The following is a 21,005-nucleotide window of genomic DNA, read 5'->3' on the forward strand; positions in this document are numbered from 1 at the left end:
AAAAAAACAAAAAACTTACGCTCCACCGTACTGTATATTTCCCTTTTAGATCTTGGACAAATTCATTACTCGTTATAAAAGGCGTTTTATTACACGCATACGTATCTGCGCTTAAAATTTGTATGGAGCTGTAAGCGACAAACTTTATGTGCGCTTATCAATAGTTGTCGATAAAAGCAAAATTACTTGTATTCAAATGGAAATTGTCGATGCTTGATTTTTTAAACGTTAAACATAGATGTATATGCGTGTAAAAAACACCGTAAGTATTTAAAATTTTGGCAACTAAAACTAAATCTGAGTCATTCAGATAACGTAGAATCGACTATATATATATATATATATATAATTAACTTTATATTTACCAGTTTGAAGAGAACTCGGGAATTTCACGCTCTTCATGACATTTTGTTCCTTGGAATTTTAGTCCAACTTCAGCGACCAACTCAACTACTGCCGAATTGTTTTTGGGAACGTTGTACATATCTTGCGCTGGGATAAATTCTGCGTTTGGCAATTTTTGAGACGTATCGAAAGAATCTGGAGACGTTGCTTTTAATGGATCTTTTCCGACACTAGTAAAATTCGCAGCAAATGATAGTCCTCTGCAAGGAAATTCTTCTAACAAGTGTGGGGAGGTGGGCGATTCCATATACGAGGACGTTTTTTCATCACAGCGCGTGGAGGTTTTTGTTTTAATTTTTAAAAAATTGCTCAACATCAAATTAGCAGTTTCTTTACGTTTTTTCTTCGGCAATGGTTTTGGAATTGTTTGATTAGGAGCACCGGCAATCAATTCCTCCTCAGCGTTTTCTTTAAACATATTTGATGTGTTTGATACTTTATTTTTGCATTTATTTCGAGGAAGCGTTGACAGCAGCGGTTGTGGAGGCTTTGGTTCTGGGGGAACTGCATGCTTCAAGTTGATCGGGAGACCATCATTAAAATGCATAAAATGCTCAACTAAATGCTCTAATGTTGGCAAATATGGACCTTCGTCAATGTACAAATAGTTTGACTTAAAATTAAGAGGAGTTTTTTTATTACATATACATAAATATACGAACATTCTTTTTACTCACCGATTGCGAGATTTTAAAATTCTTAACCAGCCCTTGGAAAAGAAGTGTCAATACAAAACCAGAACGGTCTGAATATCGCACTAAGAAACATCCGGAACTATCAATTGGTTTGCCTTCATGTGAGTGCCTATCACAAATTGTATGATCATTGAAATCGAATTCTTTTAACAACGCTGGCATTCTTTCCGCGTAAGTATTCAAAGTTTTGATAGCTTCCCCTCGCGTTAATGTTCCGTGATACCACAGATTTTTTTTAGTTTTTGCAGCCGGCAATTTGTACTCACTTAAAAACTTTACAACCTCATCCTGACCTGCTTCTCGAGCTAAATCTATTGGAAATTCTCCAGACGTTGTGCGAGGTAAAAGAGGTGCATGTGCATCCAATAATTCCTTCACTGCTTCTAGATTTCCATTTTTGGAAGCATCGTGCAAAGGCACATAGCCATTTTTAATATTACGACCTTGTACATTCGCCTTTGCATTTATTAAACTGCGGATGAATAAACTTGATTTCGAACGGCATGCGTACTAAAAATATTATTTTTAATAATGTTTAATAGGCCACAATTCAACAAGCTTACATGAAGTGGCATATTTCCAAATGCATCAATACAATTTACATTAACGTCGGTTTCTAAAATGAGCTTAAGTATATCCAAGTCACTATAAATGGCAGCCAAATGTAACGCTGTTTGACCATCCTTGTTTTTAGCATCTACATTGCGATAACCACATTTTAATAGCTCACTAACTATTGTCGCATTATTCTCCTTTGTTGCACGATGTAACAGATTGGTATTACCATGGCGACGAGCATCATTTGGGGGCAATTCTTTTTTAACAAACGTTGTAAGTTTTGTTGGCAAGCCATTTGCCGCCATTTGATAAAATTCGACAAGAGACTCAAGACCGTGCAAAATTTTCACTTTATCATCGATGGAAAAAAATGCATCGCCACCATGTCTTCTAATTTGATAATGGCATACTTTGTTCTGAAAAAAAAATTCGTGATTTATTCCATACTAACTATTTAAGATACTAACTAGTTCACTACAACCTGCAAATATGTAACAATAAAACAAAGCTTAAGTCGGGGATGGGGGGCTGACTTTAGTATAATACGCCATTCACAACGTGCGATAGCTATTGAAAAACCCATGATACAAATATTTAAAGGTAAAACCGCTCGCTCAATTCGTCCACCATTGGGTTTTTTTTTGAAGTTTGCTAGCATTTTGAGTTTTCTCTCTCGAAATGCTTCTAATGTCAAAGAAATTCAAAATAAACAAATGTAAATTTATGATTTGAAATATTTATTTATTCAGAAGTTGGAAAAACTAAAAAATTTCGAAAGAAAAAATGAGTTGCTGCACTGCAAACAGAGCATTAACAAGTTTTTTAAGTTCCCGCAATTATCGTATATACGGAAAATGGATCGAGGTTTGTGGTGTTATAGAAGCGAATTTGCCAAAGGGCCCGTATGTGTGCTCGGCTCATTTTTTGCCACACCACTTGATCCAATGTAAGCACAAGGTCATTCTTCGCAAGAGTGCAGTGCCTTTAAGGTAAAAATGTTTAAATTTATGCATGTTAGCATATGTATGTAGAATCGGTTAAATTCATAATCCGGAAATTCAAAATCCAGACATATCAAAATAAAGACAAAATTCAAAAATGCAGAAAAATCAAAATACAGACAAATCAAAATACCGGCAAATCAAAATCCAGACAAATCAAAATACCGACAAATCAAAATACAGACAAATCAAAATACTGACAAATCAAAATACAGACATGAGGGGAAAAAATGTCAGTATACAATTTTTGTAAATCAAAATCGTGTCTGTTAAGTCGTAGTTAGGCTCGCAGAGAGATCTGCGCAAAAATACTGTGGGAAAAATACTGGGGAATACTTTTCTAAAAAAATCCCGAATCCACCCCTAACCTTCTTCATCAAAACAATTTCAGTGTACCGGAATTTATTTAAAAAATTTTAATTAGTAAGTATTTACAAACCATCATACAAACTATATTGGTTAAGTATTCTTTGGAAGCATAGTTTTCCCTTTCCATAACAATTGTTTTAAATGTTCTGTTTTCCAGGCGTCGCCGTTTAGCTTGTTTTTCTCCACTAAGCACCGTTTCAATTTTAGTTGAATATTATTAGATTAATATTAGATTGAATATATTTCCATGGTATTGCCAAACTAAACATGAAAGACGCGCGATTTTTCATTCCAAATTTTCGCCTGCGGTGTTTTTTTATATTAAATTATATTTTAAGAAATACTGAAAATTTGGAATAAAAAATCGCGCGATTTTTTATTCCAAATTTTCGACTGCGGCGCTTTCTTTAACAAAAAAAAAGAAACAATATTTAAATATATACTGAAAATTTCCGCCACTTTTTTAAATAGGAAACATTCTAAAAAAATTAATATTATTTTAATTTGTTGTCTGCATTTTGATTTGTCTGTGTTTTTATTTGTCTGTATTTTGAGTTGTCTGTATTTTGACTTGTCTGGATTTTGATTTGTCTGTATTTTGATTTGTCTGTATTTTGATTTGTCTGGATTTTGATTTGTCTGTATTTTGACTGTCCGCATTTTGAATTTCTGGATTTTGCTTGTCTGGATTATGTTATACACCCATGTAGAATCAGCCTTATTTGTTTATAAAAGAAATAACCAAGAATCCCAATCGCAATTGCAAGTGACTAACTTATCTATTTCAAAGGATAGTTAAAGCATTAGTTCAACGTAATTATAGAAAATTGCATAGAAGTTCATTGAACACAATTGTTTACATATATGTATTTATTTACATTCATATGTATATATGTATGTATGTATGTACATTACAATTTTGTTGTTTCGTCAAAATATATTTATTTGGTTTGAGTGAAAATAAAAACGAACAAATGAAATGACGGCGAGAGAAATTTTCAAAATGCTAGCAAACGTCAAAATTCCTAAAGCTGGCTCTCAGCGTTTGTACCTTATAAATAGTTGTATCATGTGAAAAACCCGTAGCAAATAAAAGTGAAAGAAATAAATCTGATGCCTCTGTCAATATTCATATAACGTCACATCAAATTCTTCGTGTTTCAAACAGAGTTGGATTGGTAATTTTAATTTCCCTTCATACTGTGTTGGCACTAATCGATTGATTTTTTAATCAATTATTTAATTTGATGGAACTCAATCCGATTACAGTTAATCATGATTAAGTTTAATCTGATTACACAGCTAACTTTTAATCATTACCCCTTAATTTGATTAAGTAGGTTTGGTGATTAATTAATTTACGCTCGAATTTTCCTGGGCACACAAGGCCAGTTAATTGGGTATGGCTAAGTCGCTTTTCCTCATAAATCTAAGCAATTTGGTGTGAGTTGTCATTAAAATCTATTCCAACAGACGTTATGTAAACTAGGTTCTAATATTCCTCTGCACATGTGCGATGGGTTGTAAAAATTCCCTGTTTATATATTACTAATAAAAACTATTGTAATTTTTTATATATTGTATGTTTTTATAAGCGTGAAACACAAAAGAATAACTATAAATCTTGTTTGGTCTCGACTAGGCACGTCAGGAGGCATCTATATGAACTGACGGACGAAGTCCAGAGGTTCATTAAGCAACCTCTGGACCCGACAGCTTACAGACAGGCCCTAAACGGCATTCACAGGGACTCAGTCTCGAGTTATGTAGACTCTAGACCTGTGAATGCCGTTCTAGGCATACCACCCCCGGACATAGACGAGACGGAGCTTCATCTGCCTCGGGAGACACGCACAACACTCGCTCAACTTCGCTCCGGCTACTGCAGCAGGTTGAACTCCTACTTGAGTAGGCTGAATGAGGATGTGCCGAATGAGTGTCCGGCATGCGGAGAGACCCCACACGACTCGAAACATCTCTTCGCATGCCCGGAAACCCCGACAACCCTAACGGCCTTGTCCCTGTGGACAAGCCCCACAGAAGCTGCACGCTTCCTAGGGTTGCCGTTAGTGGAACTTGACGACAACGACTGAGATACCAACCGATCTGGACGGGGTTGTTGTAGCCGCTACAACAACAACAACATGGTCGGCGAATTATATATTATATGAGTGGTCGACAGTCGTCAGTAATCTTCCGAGATCAAACCTCGAAACCAAGAAGGATTAAACAAGGGGTTCCACAAGGTGGTGTTCTCTCCCCCTTACTATTTAACTTCTACATCTCGAAACTTCCTCAACCACCTGAGGGAGTTTCCCTGATCTCATACGCTGACGATTGCTCGATTTTGGCGTCCGGGAATGGAATTGATGACCTCTGCTCAAAAGTGAACGACTATCTCTCCAGCCTTTCTCTCTTCTTCACTGCAAGGAGCCTAACACTCTCCCCAACGAAATCAACGGCGACCCTCTTCACCACCTGGACGAAGGAGGTGAGGCTAAAGTTAGGTATACACGTCGATGGCACACCAATACCGACTGTAAACAACCCGAAAATCTTAGGGGTCACTTTCGATAGCCTGCTTTCCTACTCCACGCACACAACCGCAATTGTCAATAAAGTACAGAGCCGCAACAAGGCCCTCAAGTCGCTCGCCGGCAGCACTTGGGGCAAAGACAAAGAAACGTTGCTGGCAACATACAAGGCAATTGGCCGGCCGGTTCTAAACTATGCTGCGCCAGTTTGGACGCCGGGGACTAGTTGGACGCAGTGGATGAAGCTACAGACTTGTCAGAACGCCGCACTCCGGACAGCGACTGGGTGCCTTCTGATGACGCCTGAGCACCACCTGCACAGCGAGGCCCAAGTGCTCCCCGTTAGGGAACACAACAAAATGCTTCTGGTGGGGTGTCACAGAAGTGAACACCCTAACAGAGCGTTACTTCAGGAGGAGCCTCCGCCCAGGCAAGTCAGAGGGCACCTATTCGTGTACAAGGACGCAGTCCAACAGTACGTAGACCAACCATTGGACCCGGCTCATTACCCCCCGAACTGACTCCAACGATACATTCATTGAATGTCAAGGCTTGGCCATCAAGTCGGGGGATACGGAGCTGGAGATCGTCAATGTATACATACCATCCGCCACCAGTTGCTCAGCTGGATACCACCCTAACATAAGTGCGCTATTAGAGGGTGTGAACCGGGTAGTGCTAGGCGACTTCAATGCGCACCACGAACTCTGGCACTCCAATCTGGGCAATGACCAGCGGGGTACAAGGCTCGCTGAGCAAATTGACGACTCCACGTTCTGCACTGTGAATGATGATGCCCCCACCAGGGTCGCGGGTGACTGCTATAGCTCGCCAGATATAACTATAGCAAGCGGGGGTCTGATAAACTGCATTGGATGGCAACCAGTGCTCACGCTCGCATCAGACCACCTGCCCATAGTAGTCGCCATAGACCAGCCAAGAGATTTTATGACATCCGAGAACCGGACATTCATGAACACACGGAAGGCGAACTGGGACGGTTTCACGGAATTCACAGATCGCAAATTCAATGCTCTTCCTCTACCATCATGCGCGCGCGTAGCAGAGCGCAATATCCGCAGGATCATCAACGCAGCAGCCGCTCGCTTCATACCAGCCGGCCGGATCGCCAAAATCCGCCCAGGATTCCCCACTGAAGCGGCGGGACTCGCAGACGAGCGTGATCGAATCCGCCAGGTTAATCCAGGGGATCCCCGTATAAGAGATCTCAATAGGGACATTAGAAACCTGGTCAACGAACACAAGCGGAACAAATGGAATGAGCATTTAAAATCCTGCAACCTCTCAAGCGGAGCCAGCAAACTGTGGTCCACAGTCAAGTCCCTCTCCAATCCGACGAAGCGTAGAGACAATGTCGCTCTCACCTTCGGCACCACCACCACGTCGGATCCGCGGTCGTGCGCGCGCTTCTTCAGCCGGCAATTCATTGCACACCCAGAGAGAGACAAAACCCGCCGCAGCGTGCTACGTAAAGCACACAAACTCCGCCCCCGAGACACACCACTGTGCTTCACCACCGAAGAGACGCAGGTCAGCTGTCAACCACGCCAAGTCATCGAAGGCGTTAGGCCCAGACGGAATTTCCATTCAGATGCTGAAAAAGCTAGGACCTGCGGGAGTCGAGTATATGACCGCCGCTTTCAACTTGTCACTGTCCACCCTGATCATCCCCGAGATGTGGAAAATGGGTAGGATCATTCCCCTCCTTAAGCCAGGGAAGAAGGCGGACGCAGGAGACTCGTACAGACCCATCTCCCTCCTATCCCCAGTGGCAAAAACCATGGAAGCACTACTCCTCCCCAGCCTGACGAAGCATCTGAAGCTAGCCGAACACCAACATGGATTCCGGAAAATGCACAGCACGACAACAGCATTAAACACCATTACCACACAGATTAGCGAGGGTTTGAACCAACGTCGACCCTATGATTGGACGGTCCTAGTCGCTGTGGACCTGTCGAAGGCTTTCGACACGGTGAACCACGCGACCCTCTGCCAAGACATCCTGGACTCGTCGCTTCCAGCTCGGACGAAACGGTGGATAACCAGCTATCTGTGTGGTCGTCAGTCATCGGTCGAATTCCGAAACGCCAAGTCTAAGCCGCGTAGAATTAAACAGGGGTCCCCCAAAGGCGGCGTACTCTCCCCGACACTGTTTAATCTTTACATGGCCAAACTCCCTCCGCCGCCAGCAGGAGTAAACTTGGTAAGCTACGCCGATGACTGCACAATAATGGCAACTGGCCCCAACATAGACAGACTTTGCGAACAAATAACCGACTATCTCACCGATCTTTCCAACTTCTTCACCGCAAGGAACCTCCAAATCTCCGCCGCAAAATCCAGCGCCACACTTTTTACAACCTGGACCAAGGAGGTGGGGCTAGAACTGGACGTCTTCGTCGATGGCGCCAAAATACCGACGACCAACCACCCTAAAATCCTAGGAGTGACGTTCGATAGCCTCATCTCCTTCTCCGCGCACGCCACAGCCACATGCAACAAACTGCGAGCCAGGAACAAAGTCCTAAAATCGCTAGCCGGCAGCACCTGGGGAGCCAATAAAGAAACCCTGCTCGCGACCTACAAGGCAATCGGCCGGTCAGTGGCTAACTACGCGGCACCAGTGTGGACGGCGGGAACAAGCGACACCCGATGGAGGAACCTCCAAACCTGCCAGAATGCAGCTCTACGTACGGCTACAGGTTGTCATCTCATGTCGTCCGAGCATCACCTACATGAAGAAAGCCAGATGCTGGCGGTGAAAGAGCACAACACCATGCTGTCGAAGCAATACCTCGTAGGCTGTCACCGAGGGAATCACCCCAACAATGCCTTGCTTCGTAACGAACAGCCCCCACGACACGTGAGACGACACCTGCACGACTGGAAAGCGGACATTGAGCCGTACGTAGACCATCCATTCGACGCAGCAACATACAGAGCGGCGCTCAACAGCCTACACAGCGATGCGGTCAGAACGAGCCTCAGTACGCGTAATGACAACATCGTCTTGGGCGGTCGACCGCCGCCCATAGATCCAGAAGAAATAGAGCTGCCGAGAGAGACCAGGTGCACCCTAGCACTACCTCTCTCGGCTGAACACACAAGTGGCAAACACATGCCCTGCATGTGGGCAAGGTCCCCACGACACCCAGCACCTCTTCACGTGCACCTCCAACCCTACGACCCTGACACCAGAAGCGCTCTGGACCGCGCCTATCGACGCAGCCCGCTTTCTCGGCCTCAGGCTCACAGAGTCGGAGGATGAAGACGACGACACATGACAAATCTGGGGGGTTGAGCACTGCTGCTACAACCACAACGACATACAGACGAGCCATCAACGACATTCATAGAGTCAGTTACTACCTACCTCGACTCTCGGCCTATGAATACCGTAATACGAGCCCGATCACCACCTGTAGAAGATACGGAGCTTCAACTGCCACGAGAGACCCGCGTTACCCTGGCTCAATTACGGTCTGGATACTGTGGCCGCCTTAACAGCTACCTGTCCAGACTCGACCCCAATATCCCCAATGAGTGCCCGGCATGTGGAGAGTCCCCCCACGACACCAACCACCTCTTTCATGCCAGCTTAATCCGACTCAACTAACACCCCTCTCCCTCTGGTCCGAACCCATCGAAACAGCTCGTTTCCTGGGCCTCCCGTTAGTTGAGCTTGACGACAATGATTGAACGTAGACCGGAAAGAGGCAGGGCTTGGTAGTGGCGCTACAACAACAACAACAAACACACGCACTTGTGTTTAAAAGTAATTCGCTCGGTCTTAATTGATAAATCGCTGGCATTTTCAGCTATGGTCAACGCTCACCCAGCTTGGTTATCACACGGTGCTTTAAGCATCGCTCCCACTCCACCTCCCGGAGTAATTTTTGGCATGGTAGTAAGTTACGATTTACAAGCCACACTGGGGCTCTGCATGAATGCGTCCCTGAATAAATCCCAGCTCATTGTACAGCAGCCTACGGCATCTATTGATGCATGGTAAAAGGGTCACATCTTGCGCTACCGCTTCGTCAGCCTGCCCGCATATCTCACTCTCTCTCTCTCTCTCGCATAGCAGGCATTTGGAGTGCGTGGTTGGCTAGATATACACCTATACACTATACGGGCTGATTGAGCTCGATACATAACTGCTCGCAAAGGTAATCCCTACTTCCTCTACTACTCTAACATCATACCATGATACAAAAATAGAAGGTAGTTTCTTTATTAACATTCGTTGTTGTTGCGGACCACTTGACTTTTAACAAGTTTATGACATTTAACTAAAATCATGTTACCAGATTCCTAGCAGCAAAATTTTTGTTTCTTGAAAAAAAATATATATATTTTCAAGTTAGTGAAGTTGGATGAAAATACTAAAAGAAAATTCTTGCGCGTTTCCGTTTATCGATATTTCCGTAGATAGAGTACGTAATACGATCTAAAGCAGTTTGATGACAAATTGCTGACGCAAAATATTTTTAAAACCTCTAAACGATGTACCATTATCCGTAGAAGAAGGAGGAGGTCGAGTTCAAATGATGCCCTGCAACTTGTAATTGTACCAATATATATACATACATTAATATGAGCACGAAACTATGTATTTGTGACAAGAATTATCCACATAAAATGAAAACTACTGCAGTTTAGTTTTACAAAAATAAGACAGTTCGGGTACGGTTCTGTTGTTTGTACAATGATGTTGGGTTATCGTGTCCAAACGCGTTACCCGAATCAAGAAATTTTAGCATTTGGGTCTAGTCAGAGGATTAAGCTTTAATTTAACACAAAAATATTGATTTGAAATGTGAACTTATTTTGTTAATTTGGACGTCGACCTTGCGCAAAAATACTGTGGAAGGCGTAACCGGAGTTGGACTGATGAGGTTATTTTTTGTGGCGCGGCCGAAGGCCACCAATGCGGAAAAGAGTTTTGCGCAAAAAATACTGCCGATGGCCTTAAAGTTTATACTGCGCTCTTTCCAATGAGTTTTAGCTGACACACCCCTTTCGGTAAGTGTCTTCGGCCGCACTTCGGGATTATAACCCTCAGGCAGTAGAATTCTCCTTTCTGTGTTGCCAAAGAAAGGGGGCTGAACACCTTTTGCAAGGACCAACTTTCATTTACTCCATTTATTTGCATCAAATTCATCAAACCATGGTGCGAAGAGTGCAAAGTGGAAGTGTTTTTTGCGAATAACTCTTAAATTAATTAAAAATCTTAATTTAACCAGCCCCCTCCCCATCCCGGATGGTTATTGTTCGCGTTAAAACGCGTCGATTGATACCACTCTCGACTTGTTCCGTCCATTTTGACCTGGTTCCCGTAAAGTGCACTACTACCCCCTTTTCCCCTCCGCTCCGCACTAAAAAATCATTGTACAAATAACCGCCCTCGCACAACATTATGGGCTGGTTTCTCCAACTCAACTTAACTTAGTTTAGTCACTTTTTGGACTTAAGTCAAAAGTTATCCTACGTTTTACACAGCTTATTCTTGGATAAGTCCAGAAAATTGACTTAACTAAGTTAAGTTGAGTTGGAGAAACAAGCCCTAAATGTTTGATTGCTATCAATGTGGCAAGGTAGCTCATAATTTTGTACAATTTATGAACCTTCAAAAACTTTTTTGTCAAAAATTTTGAAATGAAACTACCTTAAGAATCATGGTTCAATAATACAAGGTTGTGTAATTTGTGACAGCTAAAATTTGACACTCCTTTATCTAGATTTGTATTTTGGAAGTAGGAGAAAGGGGAAGAATGTGATCGCCTTTGCGAAAACGGTAGTAGAAAGGTACTACAAAAAGTACGCAAAGTATACAATTAGAAGTAGAGGTGTATTATTAATTCTAAGCGAATTTGCAATATATTTGGTGTTATAATGGAAATACTAAACAATACTAAAAAATATGCATTTTTGATTTCAGTTATTCGTCATTTGCTGGAAAAATCTAGAATACCGACCGTTCAGCTATGATTTGTCTTCAGCTGATGCACATAAACTATAGCTTTTTGTATTTTTAAACCAAAACCACTAAAAAACGAACAAACGTTATATTTTCATGAAATAACCTTTTTTGAAAAAACTGCATAATTAATGGTAAAGAAATAAATATTATTTAGAAAGTACAAGTTGTTACCTTTAATTCGATATTACATATTTTGTCATTATCTACTTTTGGGTTTCAACAATTTAGTGATAATAAAAAATGAAGAATTTTTGGCTTTACTACTAATATCATTAGAAACTGTAGAGTAAGCAACATTCTGCACAAGTAAAGGAGCCGATTTTATGTGTGGAAGCGAGAAGACTGTTTTATTACAAAACCTTTCTATTATTGAATCATGCTTAAGAATTATCTTTATATCATGCATACATACTATTTCGGTTCTCTAATGGAAAGTAAATAAATTTATAAACGTGCTCCTCATTGTTAAACAATGAAGTTAATATAATATAAAATAAATAAACGTTCAAAGACCTTAACTTAACTGAAACGTGTGTTCTGTACACTTGTATTTGATTGAAATGGTTTGTTATCGTACATTTAACAACAAATTACTTATAAACTATGAGTTTCCTCACCGTTCGGTTTTCAGTTTTGTGATACGTACGACCCCTCTACACCCCCGTCATTTTGTTCTAGGCGTGGTGCACTCTCGCGAAGTCAACCCAAATTATTAAACGCGATTTATATTGTTAAAAAATAAAATAAAACACATTAATGTATATAAAATACACGTGAACACGAGAAGAAAGTATATCTATAAGTGCACTTTTTATATGAAAATTTGCGAGTGGAAGTTCAAAAAATTTGAACAACAGGTAATTCTCTAGGGTGGGGTAACAACCCCTAAAAAAGAAGCGGAAAAGTCGGGAGGGGTACCGAACGACGCGTTTCAACCCCCCTAATAACAATCCGGAGGGGGGGGAGATAATATTATTAACCATTTAAAAGTTATGAACAAACAACTTTTGCTAAATTTCGTTGTTTTCTATGGGCAATTACACCGACAAAGATTCAATAAACCTGTTCTCACTTTTTAAACACTATTAAAATATATAATTTAACTCATTTATTAAAGAAACACATAGTTTTATCAACCTAAGATAGATTATTTTGTTATTAAAAAGAAGTTGACAATCTTTGCGAGCTGAAACGCGAGATTCCAAAATAGCTATAGTGCTGCCACTGTATTAGTATTTCGTAATAATTCACTTTTCCTTATGAGATGTGTACACTGTTCAATGCTTTTCGGTATCTTCTTTCGTTTAATATATATATAAATAATGAAAATTTTTAATAAAAAATCGCGCGATTTTTTATTGAAAATTTTCGTCTGCGTCGCTTTTTCCATAAAAATCAATACATCGATAAATAATGTAAATTTTTAATAAAAAAATCGCGCGATTTTTTATTAACAATTTTCGCCTGCGGCGCTTTTTCCATAAAAATCAATACCTCGATAAATAATGAAAATTTTTAATAAAAAACCGCGCGATGGTATAGCGAAATTTGCTATTATATTTTGGTTACAATATCTTATTTGGATGAAAGTAAAAAGAAGAAGTGTATAGTGTAAACTGAGTATAATAGCGCAAATGAAATGTGAAATAAAGTGGCAATACCAGCGATTTGAGGTAATAATAATTTTAGCAGGCGCAAGGTTTGTTTACTCTGTTTTGTTAACGAAATATATAAAATAAAAGTGAATAAATGATTTGGTTTGCATAAAATAATAACCGGAAACGTTTTAGTAGTGTTTTAAAAGTGGAAACTGGTGATTTAGTGCATTTTTGACGTGGTAATTGCTCATAGAAAACAACGAAATTTAACAAAAGTTTTTTGTTTATAACTTTTAAATGGTTAATAAATTATTCCCCCCCCCCCCCCCCGGATTGTTATTAGGGGGGCCGAAACGCGTCGTTTGGTACCCCTCCCGACTTTTCCGCACCTTTTTTAGGGGTTGTTACCCCACCCTAGAGAATTACCGAACAACAAATTACTTAAATGCTAGTACACATTAACAAAGTGGAAATAGTGAGAATTTATGTGAACATATCTGTTTCTTAGCATCCTCGTAAAGTTTCATGAGAAAATTTGCGACAGTTTTGCTAAAGCACACACATGTCGATGTACACTAAAGTCAACACGAATATTTACCTGGTGAAGAAGGGTTAAAACGAAATCACCAACGGCGGAGTTGCATTCACGAATTAAAAAGACACCATCCTCATGACATTCTACTTGCGTTGAAATGTAAATACTTATTCAATGTCTTTTAGATACAAAGTATTCAACAATTCTTAGCATACCTTTTAATATCTTCTCAGCACTCTCCCGTGAAAGACCTGGATGAAACCAATTGATTCCGGGCTCTTGCGAGCTGCCCATACTCAATAATTTATCCTATTGTTTTAAACAAATTATGAGTGGTCCTCCTGTGTATGTCTAATTTGTGCACCTGTTGATTCAAGCAGTTTATGATAAAATACAGGTGACTGCAATGCTCTGTCGCACTTAATTTTTCGATTTTAAACTAAAAAACCTTTTGCTTCACCATCACGGAGAACTTGAAAATCACGTACAACGAATAAAATATTCAGTAAAAATCAGAAAATAAACCTATTTAGGAATGAAACCAGTATATACAAGTACATACTCGATACTTTTCCTTCGATACCCAGTAATTTTGGTATCGATAATTTTGAAATACACTACACAGTAAAGCTGAAATTAGGCAAGAACGCAGAACGTATACTTAAACGCAGTCTGTATACGCAGAATTTTGTCGATTACTGGAGCCCTCAGTGTTGCTTACTACTTACCTTTTCAACTACAATTTTTCGTGCTAAAATAGATCGTAGCTATACCCTGCAAAAATCGTTGGACCATGTAGCCTATTTGTGGTATATTGGAGTACTTACAAAATTGGACCTCTGTCATGCTGTAGCGGACCAACTCGTGTCTCTGCGCCAGCTTATTGTTTGTTATCCGATCACTGCTCGTGTTTTAACGAAATGCGATTGAAGTTGAGCATTTGAAAGCACATTTGCATGTCTGGCTGTAGCTGCCCTAACCACAGTTCATATAAAAAATATGGTCCAATTAACATTGCGATGTCCCAGGGCAGGACCGTATATCATCCCATTACATCAGAGTAGCACAAAACTACTCCAACATATTAACAATTGCATTGTTGTTATATTTTTTCGTTTGTACACGCTTTTGTTCTTCACTTCTCAAATGCTTTTTCGAAATTAATAAAAACCAAGACAAAAATTAAAAATTAAATGTTGCCTCTGACGGCATTCGAACCCGAACATGCTGGGAGCTAAGAACTAACAGCGAGCATCTCTACACGTTCACCCTGCAAAAATCGTTGGACCATGCAGTCTATTTGTGGTATATTGGAGTACTTACAAAAGTGCCCCGCTGTCATGCTGCAGCGGACCAACTCGTGTCTCTGCACCAGCTTATTGTTACCCGATCACTGCTCGTGTTTTAACGAAATGTGATTGAAGTTAAGCATTTGAAAGTACATTTGCATGTCTGGCTGTAGCTGAACGTGTAGAGATGCTAGCTGTTATTTCTTAGCTCCCAGCATGTTCGGGTTCGAATGTCGTCAGAGGCAACATGTAATTTTTAATTTTTGTTTTTGGTTTTTATTCATTTCAAATAAAGTTTCTGCGTGTACAAACGAAACAATATAACGACAATGTCATTGGAGTATGTTAGGAGTAGTTTTGTGCTACTCTGATGTAATGCAGAGATGGAGTATATGGTCCTNTATCTGCGTGTACAAACGAAACAATATAACGACAATGTCATTGGAGTATGTTAGGAGTAGTTTTGTGCTACTCTGATGTAATGCAGAGATGGAGTATATGGTCCTGCCCTTGGACATCGCAATGTTAATTGGACCATATTTTTTTATATGAATTATGGTTAATTTTGGAGTATACCTTGGTCCTTCGGGTGTACTCTTTACATGCATGCATGGAGTAGTCGCGATTTTTGCAGGGTATATACACATTTCCCGCATTTAGCTCTAAATGCTATTTTAAAAGTACATTTTCCATACAAAATTAGCTTAAAAGTCACCTAAATGCAATTAACTTTAAATCCATTTTTGCATAAGGAATCTAAACGCTAAAAGTAACCCTGTGATCTTCCAAAATTTTCACGATTCGAACATGGTTTAATGAGAAAATGTGGCAACATTACTTTTTCGAGCATACAGTCGCTATCTGCGTTTCAGTGATCGCCGATCGAGATTTCATTTATTATTTTACATTATTGGGATAAGGAAAAGTTGCGGAAATTCAACATCGATCTGATGCTGATAGAAATCTGGATCAATTTGTGATCAACTCTGTTTGCTTTGTTTTCTAATTAAGTGAGGAAATTTTTATTGACAGCACCGACAAATGAATATATACACAAACAAATGTTCGGTTATGGTTAAAACAATTCAAGTTTTTGTATTGAATTTTTGGTTTAAAATTTATTTTTTCCTTTTCAGTAGGGTTTTTGCCCATTATCTTCTGCATGAGAATTGATCGTGATAGATACGGATCTGAATAAGAGTCTGGAACACGGCAGTTTGTCAAAAGCATACGATTTGGAACTCGCGTAAATGTACATTTGCTAAATGCAATAGCATGAACGCTCTTCGAAAAGATATGTTCGAAAGTGCTAAATGTTGCATTTTAAATGCAGCAAAAACGCTGCATAATGCATGATCTAGCACTTTCGAACATATGTTTTCCGTTCGGGACTTCGACATCGTACGCTTTTGGTAACCAGCCGTGTTCCAGTCGCTTATTCAGATCCGTATCTATTACGATCAATTCTCACGCAAAAGATGATGTGCAAAAAACCCTACTGAAAAGGAAAAAAATTAATTTGAAACCAAAAATTCAATACAAAAACTTGAATTGTGTTAACCATAACCGAACATTTGTTTGTGTATATATACATTTGTCGGTGCTGTCAATTAAAATTTCCTCACTTAATTAGGAAACAAAACAAACAGAGTTGATCGCAAATTGATGCAGACTTCTATCAGCATCACATCGATGTTGAATTTGCGTAACTTTTCTTTATCCAAATTATTTAAAATAATAAATGAAATCTCGATCGGCGATCACTGAAATGCAGCTTGCCACTGTATACGCGAAAAAGCAATGTTGCCACTTTTTCTCATTAAACCATGTTCGAATATTGGAAATTTTGGAAGATCACAGGGTTGCTTTCAGCATTTAAATTCCTAATGCAAAAATGGAGTTGCATTTAGTTGCATTTAGGTGACGATTTTTGTATGGACAAAAGTACATTTAGAGTAGCATTTAGAGCTAGGTGCGCTTATTGTGCTTTTACGCGTAAGCAAAAACAGCCCATAAGTCTGCGTATCGCGAGTACTTCCACCGCGCGCATACCACAATTCCATACACCATAAAAACTTAAAAAAAATGTAAGGTTTACATCAATATAACCAACCGCTCAGCTATAGGAAAACTAAAAATGCAGATCGATAGTACTTTTTACGCTGATTTCAATTATATAAATATTACTTAGTGCAATTGCAAAGAAAAGAACTTATAAGAATTAAAAAAAATTAGATATTCTAGAATATTAACATTTTCTAAACAACGTAACCTATTAAAAAGGTAAAGATGTCAAAAAAAATTAATTTATCTTTAAGCTGATATATAAAATGTGTATACTTGTGTGTATAGTTAAGCCAAAAATATTAGAAAACCAAACAAAAATTGAGCTTGAGGCCGTTTTTAATGAAAAACTTATTGTGGAAAGGCCACAATAATTTGAAAAAATGGTAGAAGTGATAGCTATATCGGAAATCACCACATTTCCTCATCAGACTTCTTTCAGTAGGATTCGAACCGACGATCCCACTGACTCAGCCAGTTGGCTACGCACTGTGCTAAGTTCGACTTGTAAATTATCGTTGCTTTTTCCCCACTTTTTCATTTGTTAAGCAACACAATCAAGCGCTGCTATTCCGCTGTTGTTCACACTTGATCATGTGGTTGTTGGTTCTGTTGGTTTTTGTTAATAATTAAATTTTTAGAATGTTTAACTCGTAGGAGTGCTCGTCCTTAAGTTATTTGTTTTTTGTTATTCTATGGCCTTATAACAATTATATTCAAAAGCTCTTATTGAGCTTGAGGCCGTTTTTAATAAAAACTTATTAAAACGGCCTCAAACTCAATAAAAATTGTTGAATATACACAAGCAGTCGAACGGAACGGACGTGTCTCGTCTCGCAATAATCTCAATAATCGCAAAAATCCAATAATCGCTTCAACTTTATTCCATTTCAATCAATATAGTTAATCGCGGGCCAGTGTCCCTAATATTTTCTGCACCTCAAGTTTGGCGCTGTGCAATTATTATTTATTTATTCATCGGTAAATTCATAACAAATTGCGTGTTAATCGTGATGTCGGCTACCACGGCTGCTAAGGATAAATTGTCTGCCTCTTCTTCGTGCGTCGACTGAGCAAAGATTTCCCCGCTGCTAAAGCAGTTAAGCTCGACGAAGGTAACTCACTCGCAGCTGTTTTTGGTAAATAAAAGTAAGGGATATTTTCCGTACAAACCCGTCAAGTGAAAAACTCAACAGTGCGATTGCGATTAAATTTCACTCCCCTCTCCACTGTAACCGCACTTTACGGGCCTTTAGCGAATATCGCAAGAAAACAAAATCGGCGATCCCCCTTCACCCCCTTGGCATTGCTGGCAGCTTTCATATTTTTGAGAACCTCACCAAGGAGAATAGACGTTTACTGCAAGAGGCCATAAAACTGCGTCGTGAAGGAAAACTGCTAAAGGTGTTTACGTTTAGAGGTTTTGTGCATGTGAGAGATGCCAATAATAAAAATAATAATAGCACATCAACAAAGTTAATCAGCGTAGATGACCTGCTGCCGTTTAAAAGTTGAATGCAAAGTTGAACAATGCAAACACCTTTTTATGGCGAATATTTTGATATTTTTTCATATTTTGATATTTTTAGCCATTCAACTTTTTTTTCGTGCAACCCTGCGCTGAGTTGAACGCAAATGTTGAACGCAAAGTTGAACAATGCAAACACACTTTATGACGAACAAATTAAGTAGCGTTGATGGTAATAGCCTTGCAGTACTGAACATTTTATGCAGCCGACAGAAAGGTTTTAATGTGGTCCATTTTAATGCGCGCAGTTTAAACAATGAGAAAATGGATGTTGTAGGAGGACTTTTGAATATTCGAGTATTGATGTTATTTGTGTGTCGGAGACGTGGTTTAGGGCTGGTATAAGTGATTCACACTTTTCTATTAATAATTATAAGCTAGTTCGGGTTGATAGATTAGATAAGAAGGGTGGTGGAGTTGCGATATATTGCAAGAAATATCTAAAAGCTCGCTTAATTTCACAATCGGTTGGTAATACTATTGAGTATTTGCTAGTTGAGGTATTAAAATATATTTATTCCATGAATTCAGTCTATCAATTAATATTTTCAAGAAAGTTTTCTAGAACTACATTTCCATGATGAAGTACAGTATATTTTGCTTAGCTGCCCATCTTTCTTTGCACGAAAAACTTGTGCACTTAACCGAAAAAAGCACTTAATCGAATTTTCTTTACTACTTCAATGAGGAAGGTATCCGAATCCCTATGAAACCAAATAATGGAGGATCACTTACCACGTAGAAATTACTGCAAGCGAAATTTTTACCGAATGGTATCTAATTATCTATATAACTACATTAATTGATAGCCATTTTCGTTGTTTTGCGAGATGAGCAAAATAAATAAAAGCTTGTAAAATTAAGTAATTGTAGGGTCAGTGCAGGTAAACGTAATACTTTCTTTGATAATTGATAATAGTTGCACAGTTTTTAAGGCAGGTATCGCCAATGCGCAGGTATGTTGAATGCATATATCGGAGGAGTTTACTTATAAATGGTAAAAATAATGCCGCTAATGCGCATTTTAGGGTAGGTATCTTAATATATACTAATATATACTGTATACAAATTTAAACCAAATGAACAAGTATATAATAATAAAGTAGATATAACAATTCCTCCCCGTCAATTTAATATCTACGCCACGAAGAAATTTGACTTCCGTCGGTTTCGTTCAGATCTTCTTAGCGGAATTTCTGTTAAGCAACGCCTTTTTGGACTTGGCAGAAAAGGCTTGGTGCTTCATCTGAACGCGGAATATGTAGTTGTTGAGGTTAAAAGATCTTCATTCTGCGGAATACAACCAATATCAATATTAGATTTGTGAAAAATACTATCTGGTAACTGCGAAGCATTTAAATAGGTTCTAGCTTGTGATTTATGAGAATTAGAATTTAAACGAATTTGATTTTGGCGCCTTTTAATTATTACTCCTGATTGAGTTTTTATTAAATACATCCTTCTTCCAATGAGTTTTATGACTGCTCCTTGCATTCACTTATCCCCTTTGGAAAAGTTGCGAGCGTATACATTTTGATTAACTTCAAATTTTGGTTCGAAAATTCAACTGATTTCTTTGGAATTGGTTCTAACAGTGATAATAAAACGCGATGTTGACGGCCATGTAACAACTCTGATGGCGTTTTATCGGTTATATTCGGTGCGGATCTGTACGTAGTGAGATAAGCTAATAGAGCACTTTGCATATTTTTTCCTACTAGTATTTACTTGCGTACAAATCGTTCTGCTTGACCATTCGAAGCAGGGCCACCGAAATTGCGCATATGGAAACTGTGCATTTAGACATTATTTCGGTTTCAACCGAAACTGTGCATGTATGCTTTATTTCGGTTTTTACCATATGCATTATTTCGGTTTTAAACCGAAACTGTGCATGTATGCATTACTTCGTTTTTTTTCATATGCATTATTTCGCTTTTAAAACGAAAGTATGCATATGCATAATTTCGGTATTTTCTCATATGCATTATTTCGGTTTTCAACCGAAACTGTGCATGTATGCATTATTTCGGTTTTTGTTATATGCATTATTTCGGTTTTCAACCGAAACTGTGCATGTATGCATACCTTCGTCTTTCACAAATGCATTATTTCGGTTTTCATCCGAAACTGTGCATGTATGCTTTATTTCGGTTTTTGCCATATGCATTATTTCGGTTTTGAACTGAAATTGTGCATGCATGCATTATTTCGGTTTTTGTTATATGCATTATTTCGGTTTTCTAACGAAAGTGTGCATATGGATAATTTCGTTTTTTCTAATATGAATTATTTACTTCTACTTAGTAAGGGTTTTAATCCCTAAGCGCGGCTGAAAACCGCCTACGCAGAGAAAAGTTCTGCGCAAAAATACTTCCGGCCCCCTTTTCCGGCAACACAGAAAGGAGAATTCTACTTAGTA

The 21,005-nt window shown here is 39.1% G+C and overlaps 1 protein-coding gene across 4 annotated transcripts in view; it reads right to left on the reverse strand.

Annotated features, from left to right (window-relative positions):
• Positions 1-14,263, reverse strand: part of Shark (SH2 ankyrin repeat kinase) — a 52,352-nt gene extending 38,089 nt beyond the window's left edge. Inside the window, exons 1-5 of one of the 4 annotated variants that reach the window (XM_017610640.1) lie at positions 14,123-14,263; positions 13,918-14,066; positions 13,766-13,848; positions 1,664-2,074; positions 1,142-1,610 (exon numbers count right to left, since the gene is read on the reverse strand). In XM_017610640.1, the coding sequence (XP_017466129.1) occupies positions 1,142-1,610; positions 1,664-2,074; positions 13,766-13,848; positions 13,918-13,996 (1,042 nt within the window). In that variant the 5' untranslated portion in view covers positions 13,997-14,066; positions 14,123-14,263. Of the gene's footprint in view, positions 1-365; positions 1,019-1,082; positions 1,611-1,663; positions 2,075-13,765; positions 13,849-13,917 lie in introns of all 4 variants that reach the window. The other 3 variants (XM_017610639.1, XM_017610641.1, XM_017610638.1) reach the window with 3 other exon arrangements.
• Between the last annotated feature and the right edge of the window lie 6,742 nt (positions 14,264-21,005).

This window comes from Rhagoletis zephyria, unplaced genomic scaffold, assembly GCF_001687245.7.
Source record: "Rhagoletis zephyria isolate East Lansing unplaced genomic scaffold, Rhagoletis_zephyria_1.1 Rzeph_scaffold_00327, whole genome shotgun sequence".
NCBI lineage: Eukaryota > Metazoa > Arthropoda > Insecta > Diptera > Tephritidae > Rhagoletis > Rhagoletis zephyria.